The sequence below is a fragment of the Microtus ochrogaster genome, chromosome 2 (assembly GCF_000317375.1).
Source record: "Microtus ochrogaster isolate Prairie Vole_2 chromosome 2, MicOch1.0, whole genome shotgun sequence".
NCBI classification, from domain to species: Eukaryota; Metazoa; Chordata; class Mammalia; order Rodentia; family Cricetidae; genus Microtus; species Microtus ochrogaster.
Genome location: NC_022010.1, coordinates 28075251 through 28092398, shown reverse-complemented (window position 1 = coordinate 28092398; position 17148 = coordinate 28075251). Strand labels below are relative to the sequence as shown.

Here is a 17148-nt window from a genome sequence, read left to right as displayed (position 1 = left end):
CCTGGAGGTGCAGTTTTAGGAACAAAAGAGGACCGCACATCCCCTGGAGGTGCAGTTTTAGGAACAAAAGAGGACCGCACATCCCCTGGAGGTGCGGTTTTAGGAACAAAAGAGGACCTCATATCCCCTGGAGGTGCAGTTTTAGGCAGTAGCCACCTGAGTTCTGGGAACTGAACCTGGGTACTCTGCAAGAGCAGTAAGCCCTCTTTGTTGTTGTTGTTTGCTTTGTTTTTTGTTTTCTCCTGAGACAGGATTTCCTCTGTTTAACAGTCCTAGCTGTCCTGGAACTCGCGCTGTAGACTAGACTGGCATCGAACTCACTGAGATCTGCCTGCCTCTGCCTCCTGAGTGCTGGGATTAAAGGCGTAGGCCACCACCGCCCAACAGAGCAGGAAGCATTCTGTCATATCTGCACCATCCCCCTTATATTTCTAATATATGATAGTTTTTCTATTATAGATGATTATTATGCTTATAGGCATAACAAGCATAAAATACATGTGTAATGTACTTGGTGATTATGGTAGTTTGAATGTAATCGGACCCCATAATCTCATAGGAAGTGACACTGTTAGGTGTGACTTTGTTGAAGTGGGTATGGCCTTGTTGGAAGAAATGTGTCATATAGGGTCAGGGTTTGAGGTTTCTTATGCTTAGGATACTGCCCAGTGTCTCAGTGGTCTTCAGATCAAGATGTCTGCCTGCTTGTATACCACCATGCTCCTTGTCATGATGATAATGGACTGAACCTCTGAAGATGTAAGTGAGCCACCCCAATTAAATATTTCATTTATAAGAGTTGCTGAGGTCATGGTGTCTCTTCACAGCAATAGAAACCCAAACTAAGACAGTGATATGTAGATTTAAGATCTCATAGTCTAAAACCTAATAATCATACACTTGACAATGAAAACTTCACATAAACAAATACCTCAGTGAGTTTGAGACTAAATAGACCTGTGTGGCTAAGTCTCCTCACTTCAGACATAGGACTTGGAGGATGTGATCTGGGTCTGACCTGAAAGACTCCTCCTCCTTGAGGACAAGCTTTCATAGTACTGGAAGTGCTCTGTGGGCTTCCAAGGGAAGGAAGCAGCCAGTAGTGCTACCCAACTGTAATGCCTGTGAACCACAACACTGTCCAGCACGGCAGGGTGCAACAGTGGAATGCACATCTTGGGGAGACTAAATGTAGCCAACTCCCTGTGGCTAGTGACATAGTGAACCCACCTCTACCTTACTAAACCACAGATACATGTAGCTCTTACACTTCATCAGATAATCTTTACATTACAAAACCCACAACTGATCAAAATGCAGAGAAAACTTATCAAGGGATAAGCCCCATCTGCAACACAATTCTTGCCACTAAGGCTTAAGGATCATCACTAAAGCAGGTGTGGAAAGACCGTAAGAGCCAGAGGACCAGGAATTCTTGAGGTTGTGTCTCCGAAATGACATGGAAGCTTCAACATTATGGCTGCCTAAACAATACCAAAACAAGCACAGCACTAATCAAAAGATTTTCCAACATGGAATGGCACATCTCACGAGGTTCACCCCTAGGTAAAGGGACAGAAAACTAATGACTACTGAGAGGAGAAGTTGTCTTCTCCGGGATGAGCCCCTTATTGGTTATCCAGTACCAGTTGATCAGCCCTGGAATGCTATACACACAAATAACATTGTATGGACTAAGCGAGTTATATTTATATATTTATGCATATGTGTGGCCATGAGTTTGAGAGAGCAGGAGGGGGCAGGGTTAGGTAGCATGCGGTCAGCCCCTCATGATTCCATCTTTTGCTGCCATAGAAGGTTGAAGGTGAATCTTAGTTCTCTTAGCAGTGAGTTGTATAGGCAGACTTTGCTCTGAGCTTCTGAGTCATTAGTTGGAAGGATGCATCTTCAGTACGCATTTGATGGGAACTTTGAATTTGTAGTAGCTCTTTAGGTTTGGGAGTTAATATTGTATACCTATTGTTTTGTTGTTCATTTCATTAATGAACTATAAAAGGACCCAAATGTCACTTGTTGCTTCTTTGTCACACCATGTGATGGTATGTATTCTACTGTTGGATGAGAATGAAAACATGGAGAGCTAGGAATTTAAATTTACAATCATTTAACCATGAATTTAGTCACAGATTAAGGTTTTCTGAGTTTACTGATGGGATTTACATGCTCAGTATTCCCATATACTGCTCTGATGTGATAGAAGAGAAAGCAAACCACTTCAAGTGTCCTTTGAGAAGATAGCCATTCTTTTTTTAAAATATTTATTTATTATGCATACAATATTCTATCTGTGTGTGTATGCCTGCAGGCCAGAAGAGGGTATCAGACCTCACTACAGATGGTTGTGAGCCACCATGTGGTTGCTGGGAATTGAACGCAGGACCTTTGGAAGAGCAGGCAATGCTCTTAACCACTGAGCCATCTCTCCAGCCCACAAGATAGCCATTCTGAAAAACTTGGAAGACTTGCAGGAAAGCTTCCCTGTGGGGTTGGAGGTTTTGGAGTGTGATGGACAGTAGGCAGGAAGGTGAGATGAACGTGTATACACCCTATGGGAAACAATTAGGTGGCTTCTTACTGCATGCAACCACTATTCAGAAGGCCTTGGTAGCAGCAGACGCAGTGATTGTCATCATAGAGCTTGGTGATGGCTTGTATAGTGTTTGATCTCCCCCAGAGGCAGCACGTTTGCCGATGTAGGCTTTGCTCCATGTGCATGCTTTACCCAAGATTGCTTTGTGCTAAGTGAGTCTTCATCCTGGGATTGTTTATATTCTCCACGATGCCTACTGGGACACTGGGCATGTGCTCTCTTCTTCCTTTCCATATTTCCAGAGAAGTGATGATTAGAGTTCTTTACTCTGCTTTGTGGCTCTGTAAATATGGAGCTCAACGTTCCTACTTGAGCTGTGTTATGTCTATGCTACAACACCATTTGTGTGTGTTGTGTGTGGTGTGCTGTGGGCTTGTAGTGCATTCATAGATCTAGTCTCTTTCTTACCGGGGAGGAAACCGAGACCACATGGCTGTTCCCGGTGATGCTGTGGTTCATGTGAGAACTAGGTCAGGAGTGCAGCCTCAGGATGGGCAGCTGTCGTTCTGCTAGTCCACTGCCAGCCTGCCTGAGGGCTATATGGCAGGGCCTTCATTTCCCAACCAAGAAGCTGTAGTAAAGTTCCCCAAAGGGAAGACCCTGGCCTGGCTTATGTACTCCCCAGATACACCAGAGCTCAGTCTACTGTCTTCACAGACTGGAATAGTCAGTGTTAGAGCACATGCTTTTCTTTTCCCTCCCTCCCTCCCTTCCTTTTTTTCATAATTGTTTTTAATCATATGTGCATTAGTGTTTGGCCTGTATGTATATCTGTGTGAGGGTGTTGAATCCCCTGGAGCTGGAGTTACAGACAGTTGTAAGAGGCCTTGTGGGTGTTGGGAATTGAACTTAGGTCTTCTGGAATGAGCAACCAGTGCTCTTAACCACTAAGTCATCTTTCCGGCCCCCTGTTTTGTTTTCTTTTTCTCTTTATTTTATTTATTTTTCCCTGAAACAGGGTATCAGTATTTAGCTGCGGCTGATGTGTATCTCATTACGTAGGCCAGATTCATGGAGATCTCCCCACCTCTGCCTCCTGAATGCTGAGATTAAAGGTGTGCGCCACTACATGCAGCACTTCGTTTTTTTTTTTTTTTGAGACAGGGTTTTTTGTGTGTGTGGCTTTGGAGCCTGTCCTGGAACTCGCTCTGTAGATCAGGCTCACCTCAAAATCACATAGATCGGCCTGCCTCTGCCAGCCAAGTGCTGGGATTAAAGGTGTGCACCACCACTGCCCAGCTACGATTTTAATTTCAAAGAACATAATATTTATACTAAAGTAAGTTAATTATTTTTATGAAAACATTGCAGTGTATCAGCCTGCTTTCATGTGTTTTTGTATTTCTCATAAAAGTAGAGGAAGGCTTATTGACTGTGTGTTTCCTTCCCTATGTCAGTGAGGGAAACCGTAAAATGGTATCCATGCTTTGCCAGCAATGTTTAACCTGTTACTAATTTCTTATTGTCAGAGTGACAGGCCCAGGTGTCTCTGCAGTTTTACTGTTATCCTTTGGTGATCTGTCCATATGGGAAAGTCCTCACCTTTGCAAGAATTTATCCTGGTTAGTCGAGAGGCATACCTGGCACTTGTGGCCTACAAATTCTTAATGTCTATGTATCTTAATTATTTATACCTAATATACTTTAGTACCTTAATATTTATAATAACTACATCAGCTTGTGATGCTGGCTCCTCCCTGTCTTTTGTTCTGGACTTTGGTTGTCGGTGGACTGTCTTACATTGTACCATCTATGTGTTAACGAAGTGTCACAATCTGATATACCTCCCTGTGGAGGTATATGTATTTGATATATCTCCCAGGTGGAGAAGTATCCCTTCATCACTTGATGTTGTGGCCCAGGCCAGACTCTGGCCCATAGCTTTACAGCTCGGTGGTACCCTAGGAAGCCTGGTCTCTATAGCCCTTACACAGTGGAGTCATCCTTTCACGGGATCTTTTTTGTAAAACCTTTCTAATTTTAATGAAACTTGTTTTAGTTGGTCGCATGGCGACAGGAAATGGATTAAAGCTGTGACACAGTACCAACCTTGCTTAGTTCTTAGACATCACGGGTGTTATTGTAACTGCTAGGAGTGTTCCCAGAGTCCTTTCTAAGAACCCTGTTGACCTTTAGGGTCTTGGGCTCATGCCAAGGGGCTGCGCATTGTTGGCGGCTTTCTATCTGTGCCACTCCGGGCACTTCTGCCCCTTGCAGCTTTGTGATCTCTTGAGCTTGGGGCTTTGTTGCCTCTTTCTTACTCTTTATACTTTCTAGCCTGTGTTGGTAATTTTTGACCCTGAACTTCAATTTCTTAGGTTTTGTTTGTTTGAACTTCTGCCACAAGTGTGTTGGCAGTTTTGCCGTTTGTGGGGTACGGGAGCACTGCTCATTTAGGGCGTCATTGAACTTCATGTCCTGTGTGGGTTTGCTGCTGCTGCTGTTACATTGCACAGACACACAGAGCTATGGGTTTTCATGAGGGTTAGCTTGCGGTTATGAATTGTTGGAAGGGATTTGTTTCTTCTTCCTGTTATGCCAATGGCAAGCACAAGTCGTGTACATTTCCTTGTTGTCTTCCTGTAGAACTGGATTATGTCTTGGCCAAAAGTAGACTGAAAAGGAAGAGGTAAATAAATAGGATCAGGGACTGGGAGTTTGCTCAGCAGTTCAGGGTGCATGCTGTTCTTGCATAGGACCTGAGGCTACTTCAGCATATCGGACAGCTCACACACACCTGTAACTCCAGCTCCTGGGGATCTGGCTTCACGTGCATAAATACCTAAACTCAACACACACACACACACACACACACACACACACACACACACACACACAATTAAAAGTAGTAAAAAGAAATTATTAAGAAAGTAATAAATACCATCAGATAAGCCCTAGCCCTCAGGAGGCTGGAAGACTGGGGCCCAGCAATCAGGCTGGCCTGTGTTCTCTGAAGAAGAAAATGAAAGAGTAGCGGTAAACACAGTGTTGGTGAGTGAGGAGGTGGTGGGCAGGACAAGGACAGGGCAGGGCAGGCGCACACCTTGTGACATTGGGTGTTGAGCAAAGGGAGAAGGATGTGAATGGGAGGGAGTGGATGCTCTGTCTGTTGGAGTCTGGCTCTGTTTAGTATTCTGATCCTGGAAGTGTCTCCTGTTGGAGTTCCTTTGCCTGCAGGGTCACTGCTGCTTACTCCTTGCATATCTGGCTGTTACTTCTGGGTCTTTCTCTGAGACAACGGGTTATAGACACCCGTCCAGTCCTGGGCAGCCTTTCACAGATGGTTCCCCATCCTTTAGGAGTTCCTTCGCACATGCTGGCTGGCCCTGTACTGTGAGAGCCTGCCTTCCATAGGATTTCAGCTCCAGGGTGATTGCCATCAGATTCTGCCCTGTGAGAAGTCAGCAGTTCTCTTTGGTTGCTTAGGAGGAAGGGGTGTGTTAGGAGCATGCTTCCTGACTGGTTTCTGTAAACTGGGATTTAGTTACGTGAATAAAAGCTGTTCATCTTCAAATATCATTCTTTGTTCTTTTTTGCTGTGATATGAGTTTGATCTTTTAAAGCATGTCTCTGCTTATGTGATTGGACATTGTAGAAATATTGTAAATCCTGAGATTTGTGGTTTTCATTTTACAGGGCGCCAATGCCTCTGCATTAGAGAAAGAGATTGGTCCAGAACAGTTTCCGGTCAACGAGCACTATTTTGGATTAGTCAATGTAAGTATCAAAGACACCCAGCCTTAGAGAGTCACGTGACACTTTGAGACACCGGTTGCGTGCTCTTCCTCATTCATTAAAGAAAACCCATTCGTTTGTGCCATTAGAATGCCATGCTGAGACACTGTATTTAGGAATTTAAATTTCTCTGTAGCTGCCTGATATCTGAAGATTCTCAGGGTAGTTTCAAAATTGTCGGCTTCATTTTCCCAATTCTGGCAAAAATTTTCATAGTGAAAGTTTGACTTAAACTAGACGTGATTGCTTGATCCCGTGCGAGTCGTAGCCCGCATGTGCCTGCATCAGTACAGTCATGCATATGCATCCCTCTGTCAGGGTTGCCGTTGTGCATCATCCATCCTTAAATCCCAGCAAGAACTTTGGAGTTTAACCAAATGTTTTTGTTTTTTTTTTTTTACACAACTAAAACTCAACAAAATAAAATTAAAAAAAAAAAACATGCTATTATTTTCCTAGTTCTAACTGTCATGGATATTTCAGTCATGGTGGTGGATAAGTGCATAAAAATACATTTGATAGGAGAAGCGTGAAATCCACCGTGACGCTCCACAGCCCCGCCTGGAATGGCTGGCTGCTCTGTCTCTAGAAGTTCATGGGGTTATATTGTCTTCAGGTCTGGTTAATTTTGAGGTGTGACTTCACCCCTTTTTCAAAGGATATCTGGAACCTGCGGGCCAGTGTAATTTCGAACAGTGTTTATGCTTCTCTTGAAGCTCCTTGGCAGTCAGGTCAGGGTGAACAGAGGATAAGCTTAGGAGAGCCCATTGGATTAATTGGATGGAAATAGAGCTTGTGATATTCATGCCTCATTTTTACAAACCGTGCCACTTCTTTTTTTTTAACAATTTTTTAATTAATTAATCAATTTATTTATTTATTTATTATGTATACAATATTCTGTCTGTATACCTGAAGGCCAGAAGAGGGCCCCAGATCTCTTTACAGATGGTTGTGAGCCACCATGTGGTTGCTGGGAATTGAACTCAGGACCTTTGGAAGAGCAGGCAATGCTCTTAACCACTGAGCCATCTCTCCAGCCCAAACCGTGCCACTTCTGAGGGGCGTTGGGACCCAAGGGTTGTGGTGCCGTGGCCTCGGACTCGCAGAGTCAGGGCTCTGCCCTGTGGTTTACACTTCCACACACTCCCAGCTCTTAGTTTTCAGCTTGCTCTGCTTCTGTCTTGTTAGCTTGCCGCTATTTCATTTTTAGAATCATCACACTACTTACTCATGGGTGTCCCTTAAATATCAAGATTGGCTCAACTCTCTTGAGATGTATGCCCTTTCCTAAAGCATGAATTTCTGTCTGTTCTGTCTTAATGTATGTGATTAAGTCTGTATGTAAACTCCAACTTTGCTTAAAAACAGCAAAACAAACCAGTGTTGACCTTGGGGGTGGCGATGTGGAGGATGGCGTGGTTAACTCAGAGGTCAGTATTTTAAGTTATTTCCCCTGTCCCTGTAACGTGTGGTGTGTTAAGTAGGTAGTACTGTAAACAATACTGCATCCTTGGAGCTGTTTTAAAACTTTTGGAATGGGGTGGGATGTAGCTGGGTGGCAGAGCACTGTGCAGCTCAAGACCCTAGATTCTATGCTCCCAAATTGCAAGGGGGTAGGGGGCGGGGAGGAGGATACTTCAGGGTTTTGTTTAAAGAAGGGGCATGTGTATTTTTTCCGTCAGCCTTTAAGTAGCTGCATTTCCAGGCTTAATTGATTTTACAAAAAGTATATACTAGAAGAATTGCTACCAGACCTGCCTTATGGGGGGGTCCCTTTTGGGCTATGAATGTTAAGGTCACCAACAAGCACTTGTCTGTGGGAGTTAAGCACTTTGTTTACAAATCAATGAGATAACCACAATTTAATTAGCCTAGCGTTGTTAATGATCACCTGGTTACAGGTTTTGTTTTTCTTTTAATCTGTTTTAAAGTTTTTCCTAACTAAAGTCTTTTAAAACCTTGTTTTGGGCTTTGATCGTGAGGTTGTATAGGTGCATCTGTGGTGTTGGCAGGTGAGGAATTTGCAGGAGAGTGTCTTCGTGGTGAAGGATGCGCTGAGTAGAGCTGACCGTAGAGGGCTGTTTCTTCACTGCTTTGCGTGAGCCCGCCCACCTTTGAATGCTTGGCCGTGTAGTTCTCACATCACTCTTCAGTACACTCAAGTGGGTTAGGCTCAAGGACTACATTGGGAAGCTCCTGTGAATCATTATTAGCAAAATTGTGCTTGCTGGGGCTGGAGAGACAGCTATGAGGTTAAGAGCACTGGCTGCTCTTGCAGAGGAGCTGGGTTTGGTTCCCAGCATTCACATGGTTGCTCACAACCATGTGTAACTCCAGTCCCAGGAGATTGTACTTTCTCTTCTGGCCTCCCTGGGTACTGCATGGATGTGGTGCCTAGACAGGTGCAGGCAAAGCATCCATACATGTAAAATAAAAATAAATAAAATCTCAAAATGTTTTTAAAGATTATTATTTTCTTCCTAGATCTTATATCAGGCTCTTTAAACTGAGTTGTTTGGAACAAGGCCTGGTGTGAAGAAGAAAGAATAAAATGAACTTGATTAGGTGAAGGTGTGTCCTGTCTGTTTTTTTGTTTGTTTGTTTGTTTGTTTTGTAGTTTTTTGAGACAGGGTTTTTCTGTGTATCTTTGGTTATCCTGGACCTCACTCTGTAGACCAGACTGGCCTCAAACTCACTTAGATCTGCCTGCCTCTGCCTGGGATTGATTTGATTTCATTCTTGTCCTGCTTCTCTCCACCTGGCAGCAACAGCCTACTTGAAGGTTATACTTCAGAGATGCTAGAGGTTTTCTGGTCAAAGAAATATGGCCCAGAGACCCTGGCTAGATTGGTGATGTGTCCTGTCTACCCACAGATGCGAAGAGACTGGTGTGCTCAGCACCGGACAGTGTGTGGATAAGGAGTGTTGGCTTGCACAAGGAAGGAAGCACAGGCCAGTAGCGTAAGAGTGGGAGTGAGCAACATGTCCACAAGATTCAGTAACAACCTTGGGACCCCTTGGGGGAGTTGAGGTTGGGGTCACTTAAACCAGAGCTGGCTGGTTAAAGAAAGTAATTTCTTTAATGGCTAGGGATAATGCTGGATTGCCATACGTGCACAGGCCTGCACACACATAAACAGTATTATAAATTTTATTTTATTTTTTATTTTTTAGTTTTTCAAGACAGGGTTTCTCTGTAGCTTTGGAGCCTATCCTGGAACTAGCTCTTGTAGACCAGGCTGGCCTCGAACTCACAGAGATCCACCTACCTCTGCCTCCTGAGTGCTGGGATTAAAGGCATACGCCACAACTGCCCGGCCATATTATAAATTTTAAAAAGTATTTTTGGGGCTGGAGAGTTTTCCTTTTGACACCCATGTCAATTGACTCTCAGCCACCTGTAGCTCCAGTTTCAAAGGATCTGACTTCCTGTTCTAATAGATATCACACAGACATAAAAATAAAACTTTTCAAAAACTTGTATTTCTTCTTTAAAAAAAAAAACAACTTCTAAGCCAGGAGTGGTGTCACACACCTTTAATCCCAGCACTTGGGAGGCAGAGGCAGGCGGATCTCTCTGAATTTCAGGCCAACCTGGTCTACAGAAGGAGTTCCAGGACAGCCAGAGCTGCATAGTGAGACTCTGTCTCAACTCCCCACTCCCCCAAAGCAGGGGAGTTATTAATTATGAAGATTGACTGTTAACTGATTATTGGGAAAGAATTCTGACTCTTGAGTTTTCCTTAATGGAACTGATTAAAGTTAAACAGAAGAAAGCCATCCAGTGGCCAGACTTAGGACTGGGTGCATGTTACCTGCTGCTCTGTTCTCAGAAGAGGGCCAGGCTGCCTTGGTCCCAGTGGGAATCTGCACCTGATAGTTTTATGTCAACTTGACACCAGCTAAAGTCATTTGAGAGGAAGGAGCCTTAGTTAAGGAATTGTTGTAAGATTGGGCTGTAAGCAAGTCTGTAGGATATTTTTTTAATTAATGATTAATGGGGGAGGGCTCAGCCCATTATGGGTGGGGTCCTGGGCTGGTGGTTCTGGGTTCCATAGAAAGCAGGCTGAACAAGCCATGCAAGCAGCCAGTAACCAGAATTCCTACATGGCCTCTGCATCAGCTCCTGCCTCCAGGTTCCTGCCTTGTTTGGGTTCCTGCCCCAACTTCCATCAGTGATGAACTACGATATGGAAGCATAAGACAAATAAAGCCTTTCCTCCCCAAGTTGTTTTTGGTCATGGTGTTTCATTAAGTAACAGTAACCCTGACTAAGAGCTATCTCACAGTTTTCATGTATGTGTTACAGATACCCTCTGGTTTCTCAGCCTGTGCTGTCTGTGGCTTTGAGTTTTACAGGCAGTAAGTCCTCTTTGTCTTCACTTTTCTGATGGAACTGTGTTTTGCTTTTCTCCCATTTCTGTGGAAGTTGTTAAATTCCTGCTGCATGTCCTTTGAGAAGGATGTCCAAATGCTGGGTATTGTCCAAATCATGGATGTTGTGTCTTTAGTTGCCAGCACTAGACTGTACTGATGGTTAGATTTCTATGGTTGTGGTATAGATTCTGCTTTCCAGATGAGGTGATGCTAGATGATTAATAATGGATCTTAGTGTTGTGCGTTCTGCAGGTGCTCTTTCACTGGATAGGCGGGCTGTTGAGTGACCACAGCTTAGACCCCAGCAGCCATCCTGGGAAGTCTTCATTCACAGCGCCTTTTTGAAACAGTGCCAAGCAGGCATGAAGATGGGCAGCCACACGTTCTCAAAGGCCTTCATATCTTTTTCTCAGATTTCTTCAAAAAAGATTCTAAGCCGGGCGATGGTGGCGCACGCCTTTAATCCCAGCACTCGGGAGGCAGAGGCAGGCGGATCTCTGTGAGTTCGAGGCCAGCCTGGTCTACAGAGCAAGTTCCAGGACAGGCTCCAAAGCCACAGAGAAACCCTGTCTCGAAAAACCAAAAAAACAAAAACAAAAACAAAAAAAGATTCTAATTGTGCTGTGTATCTTAGTGGATCTTCAGGTTTCTGTTTGCTTAGTTTCTTGGAAGAAGAGCATGCAAACAGGAGGTTTCCTGTGGCCAGGCTTAAGCTTTCTAATTCTGGAACTGCAGGCTTTGCCTGGTTCTGCCTCACGGCCATTACTCTACACAGATTCTGTATTTGCTTTCAGTTTGACACAGGATGATCCCATTTACCTCAGAGAAGAGAAAGGGAGGATTATCAGACCACCTATTCACTCTGTAAGATAGTGTCTCCTGGGTGCTCTTTGACGGGAGGAAATAGAAGTTGAGTAATACACAGCAGCATATGCCCGTGAGTCCACTGCTGAGGACCGACTTCAGCCTTCTCTGTGGGCACTCAGCCGTGGTTGTTCGGCAATCTCTCCAAACCAACATTCCCAGCCAGCTTGATTTTTCGCCTTTTTTTTTTTTTTTTGGTTTTTCGAGACAGGGTTTCTCTGTGGTTTTGGAGCCTGTCCTGGAACTAGCTCTTGTAGACCAGGCTGGTCTCGAACTCACAGAGATCCGCCTGCCTCTGCCTCCCGAGTGCTGGGATTAAAGGCTTGCGCCACCACCGCCCAGCTGATTTTTCGCTTTTGTTCAGCGTTTGTGCTTAGTACATAGCACTTGAGAGATCTTGATAGAAAAATCTTACTTTAGCATATTTTGGTGAAGGTTTTTGCTGTTGTTGTTGTTGGATTTGAGACAGAGTTTCTCTATGTAGCCCTGGTTGTCCTGGGACTTGGCTCTGTAGACCAGGCTGTCCTTGAATTCACAGAAATTCTCCAGCTTCTGCCTTCGGAATACTGGGATTAAAGGTGTGTGGCACCACTCCCAGCTTGTGAATTACATTTTTAAAAGCATGGTGTGTAACAACTCTTGTTAGTAATGGTGGGAATTTGGAAGAGAAGATTGTGTGGTCCTCCTCCTCACCCAGGCACTCTCCACAGCTGCGCTCTTCATTTAACGGTGCCGCTCTTTCCTCTTGTAGTTTGGGAATACCTGCTACTGCAACTCAGTTCTGCAAGCACTTTATTTCTGTCGTCCGTTTCGGGAAAAAGTCCTAGCATACAAGAGCCAGCCCAGAAAAAAGGAGAATCTTCTCACGTGCCTGGCAGACCTCTTCCACAGCATAGCCACCCAGAAGAAGAAGGTTGGCGTGATCCCGCCCAAGAAATTCATCACACGGTTGCGAAAGGAAAATGGTAATTCTTCTGTTTCCCTGTGCTATTGCTTCTGTGTCCTCGGAAGGTAGAGTAGGTAAAGTACAGCATGCTATAACTCAGGTGTTTTTGAATGTGGTCAGTTCGTGCCTCCCACTGGGTTAGCTGTTTTGTTAGTGACTGTGATGGGCACAAGCTAGGAGAGAAAGGACTTGTTAGGATTTACATGTAGTCCCAGAGGGCAGTGTAGTCCATGCTGTTGGGAAAGCATGGCAGCAGGAGCAGGAGGGGCTGCCCAGCAGGGAGATCCTAGTTCAGCCCTACACAGGAAGCAGAGAGAGCACAGGAAGTGGGGCCAGGTTGTAAAAGTTTACATCTTCCCCAGTGTCTACTTCCTATAGGAAGGCTCCACTTCCTGAAGGTTCCATAACCTTCTGTGTAGATTCAGCAGTGAGTGATACCTAAGTATTCAAACACATGAGCCTGTGGGGAGGCAGAGATGTGGGCTCCTGTGTTCAAGGGGGTGTGGCTCCAGCTCTAGTGATGGATGGGGGTAAGATCATTTTTAGAGTAGGCTACTCAGGTAAAATCCATGTGCCATGGAGTGAGAAACCCTTTCTCTTTGTACCCTCAGGTGTTTGTTTTTTGTTTTTGTTTTTTGCCTTGTGTGGTAGTATGTGCCTGGAATCCCAGCACTCAGGAGGCTGAGACATAGACACAGCTAGTCTGTGGCCAGCCTGAACAACATAAGATCCTGTTCCCCACTCCTAGCCCCTCCCAAAACAAAGCAAAAGAAAACACATATTTTCCGTGGAATGTGATTCTTTGGTTGCACATAACTTTCCAATGTTAATTCATTTATCTTTTAAAAACATCTTAGAGAGTACATTGCTCTTTGGGGAAAGATTCTGTTTGTATAACCCACACCATTTATTAAAAAAGATTGATTCTATCACTTTTCTTACTTTGGCCATAAAACAAAAATCACAGAAGTTGAGACCATTTGGCTTTAGAATTGGTAAATGTTAATTTAGTCTCATTTCTAAAAATAACTACTGGGAAGCCCCACCTCTTTCTTATTTGAGATGCTTTTTATTTAATTTTACACGACATTGCCACGAGACGTGCTGCAGTTCGCCTGAGGTTACAGAGTTCCTAGGAGGTGTTTGGCTTCCTTGACCCATAAGCAAGCTCTGTCTCGAGGTGCTGCTACCTCAGAGGCATAAGTGACAGTTGGAAAACCTGTGGGGTCCAGGCTTCTGTTCACTGTGGATATTTCAATCCGTGTAGAAGTAATTGAATTGTTGTTGAGTTTGATCTATCAAATCGATACTCTCAGAAGTATGATTGAAGAGGTCTTTGAGATTGATGGTTGAACATACTAATGTGTAATTGAACCTTTACACTGTTGATTGAGTGAGCTGAAGTGAGCCTAGTAAAAGCCATCCTCTGTCATGAGGGGACCCCCATGCTGAGTGGCACAGCTGAAGCTGCTTCTTAAAGCTGGTAGGCATTCTGAAGAAGTATACATTTTCCTCACAAATACAAACATTTGAGTCCTGGGCACAGACCACATTTTCCTGTCGTGAGAGCTGTTTACTTGTTTAGATTCCAGATGTGCTTGGAGTTTTCTGTTTTTAAGAAACTCAGGCCAGGCGGTGCTGGTGCACTTTTAATCCCAGCACTTGGGAGGCAGATACAGGTGGATCTCTGTGAGCTTGAGGCCAGCCTGGTCTACAGAGTGAGTTCCAGGACAATAGGGCTACACAGTCAAACCTTGTCTCCAAATAAAGAAAAGGAAAAGAAAAAAAAAAAAAACCAGAAGACTCGGATCAATCTTTTGGAATATGGATTAAGTTAATGGGATTTTAGTCCTTGTGTCTGTATTGATGGTCACCTTTGGAAGTGTATCTGGTGGGAAGCTTTTGTGCATTGTAATGAACCATGTTTTCTTGGTAACTGTTTTAGAGATGCCTACCATGCTTCTGTGTTTACACAGAGCCCATGTTATTTTCCTATAGAGTACTATGCTTTTATTGGCTTTTAAAGTTGATGCCTGCACTTTTTAAGTGCATGATGACTTGTTTTTCTTAAATGTTGATTGACACAGGTCAAGCTCAGTGCACACACACTCTTTCCTTCTGCAGAGTTTATGCCAGCCACTCAGCTGTGGCCCAGGTGCTGAAGTTAGTGTTTTGAACATCCTATGCAGTTATATACTTGAAGGCTTTTTTAATGTTTATTTGCCAAAACCTGTGGCATGTTTATAGTGTTTTTTTAATAGTTGGACATTTTCTAAAGTTTTTTTGTATTTAGGCAGAGTAAATTCATAAAGCAGCAGACCCACAAAGTGCTTGTTTCAATGAGAGGGGTGCAGAATAAATATTTACAATAAATGTGATTTCTTCTAAGTTTCTTTGTTTTTCATCTTTAGAGATAAATTTAGTAGAAAAGAGTTCTCATTACTTGATATTGGTGACATCTGTAAATATGTTTTAGAATCCATTAGTGTTTGCGCAGGCTTGTGTTTCTTGTTGAGATTTGCATGTGGGAGTACACAGATCAAAGCGAGTTGACCGCACTATCCATTGCATGTGTTCCTTCTGATGGTTTATGGAAATCTTTGGAAAACATGTAGCTCATCTCAGTATTGCTGGCAATGCTCTGGGCCATCCTGCCTGACTCAGCCTCCTCATGCTCTGTTAGCAGCATCTGCATTTTCAGTATGCACTCATTCAGATCTGTCCACACCTACTGCTTTACATTGCTAATTGTTTTGATATTTGGGGAGAGAGCATACGTTAACTTCTATTCATTAGTAAGTCTGGTTTTTAAAATTTTAACTCCTGATACCTACGCAAGCATAAGGGCTCCCCAAATGTAGTGTGACTACTTCAGCACCACAGTTGCGCTGCCTTTGATGACAGATTGGACACTAGGTCATTGTTGGCATTGGTTATTATTACATACTGATTTCCTGGTGTTCACTAGTTCTGTGGAGGTCCTGGGAATCTAGAAATGAGCCTCTGGGGGTTTGACCATTCACAGGGGAGGACAGATACCAGCAACTGTTTATGCAGTGTGTCTTTGATAAGAGGAGAAAAGAAGCCTGAGTGGCCTTGTCGGTATAGCTATAGGTGTTGGGAAGACCCCTGAGCAAGGGCAATTAGAGACTTAACTTGTAGAAGCCTAGGGTAAATGTGATAGAAGAAGAAGACAAACAAACAAGCAGAAAGCCACACAAGCTACAGATACACTAGAGGATGGCCGGAAAGTTCACTTGGCAAGAGTATATGGTACCATGATGACTATTAGATACAGGACAGGACCCAGAGCTTGGGAAGCTATCAGAAGCTATGATTTTTATTAGGGAAAATCCCTATGGGTGGCCATGGGCTGGCATGGGCAGCATATGAAAGGCAGGGTGAGGGTTGGGAGGAGTCGGAGGCTGCTACATTCCTCGAGGAAGATGAGCTCCCCTGGCCGTTGCTACTTCCTGTAGGCTCACCATTATTACTGTGGAGGAAGTGCAGCACAGGTCTGTAGTGATAGGACTGGGTTAGCTGGTGCTTACTGTCAGCTGAACAATTTGTGGGCACTGAGGCCTTAGCAGTAGTTTCATGAACTTTAGCAATATATGCTGTGAATAACATTTATGTATGTGTGTATGTAAAATGTATTTCAAGTTGTTATGAGCCATATCTCCTTTTTACATATCCTCGTATCTGATGGAGCACCTACTTTTCGTTCATTGTTCATTCGTTCATTCATTCAAAAAATGTTAAGCGCATCCAGGATGCTGCAGCCCCGTGTGCTAGCAGTGCAGCTGTGACGGAGCTGAGGGTCTTGTTCTTAGGGAACTGCATGTGAAGGGCACTTTCTCAGGTGCTGTGGGCTGATCTCAAATCGTGTGAGACTATAAAAGCATAAATCCATGGATTCGAGCCTGGGTGTGCTTGAAGGAGCAGATGGCAGTTGTGTACAAATGACACTGGTTAGAAAGACTGAGGAAGTTTTCCAATATTTACTTCATCCAGTTTGTTCACACCAAGACCACCACAGAGTGTTTATGAACGCTCTAGCTGCTTCAGTATTCGGAAGAAGACAGCCTGAGTTAATGTCGCAGCTCCCTGGGGACTGGAGTAGCTTCTTTTCATACATTATTTAATACTGAAATTGTCTGTCTCTCCCCCTAGACTGTCAGTTCCATGATGGAGGGAACCCATTTGTTTTTCCTCACCATTGTCCTCCCAGCACATAATCCAGTTCCTGGCACATAGTAGGTGCTTACTAAATACTTGTTGAATGAGCAAATGAATGAATGAACTTGTTTAATTTACTGAAGCAATTTTGAAGTCCATTTTTGTCATTGTGAGATTAGCAGAGTGGAACACCACCCGTAAGAAAACCAGTGTTTCAGCCGGGCGTTGGTGGCGCACACCTTTAATTTCAGAACTCGGGAGGCAGAGGCAGGAGGATCTCCGTGAGTTCGAGGCCAGCCTGGTCTACAGAGCTAGTTCTAGGACAGGCACCAAAACTACAGAGAAACCCTGTCTCCAAAAACGAAAACAAAAACAAAAAACCCCGTGTTTCAATATGAAACACAGTCTAGCCCTGCAGCCCTCCCCAGCCCTC

General features: G+C 44.0%; 1 protein-coding gene across 2 annotated transcripts in view; it reads left to right on the top strand.

Annotated features, from left to right (window-relative positions):
- Usp12 (ubiquitin specific peptidase 12) overlaps positions 1-17148 on the top strand; it is a 51842-nt gene that overhangs the window by 18172 nt on the left and 16522 nt on the right. The window contains exons 2-4 of one of the 2 annotated variants that reach the window (XM_026785303.1): positions 6248-6328; positions 7718-7779; positions 12342-12555. Coding sequence is in view for 1 of the 2 variants with exons in the window: in XM_005344698.3 (XP_005344755.1) it covers positions 6248-6328; positions 12342-12555 (295 nt within the window). In the remaining variant the exon portion in view is untranslated. The remainder of the gene's footprint in view (positions 1-6247; positions 6329-7717; positions 7780-12341; positions 12556-17148) is intronic. The other variant, XM_005344698.3, reaches the window with a different exon arrangement.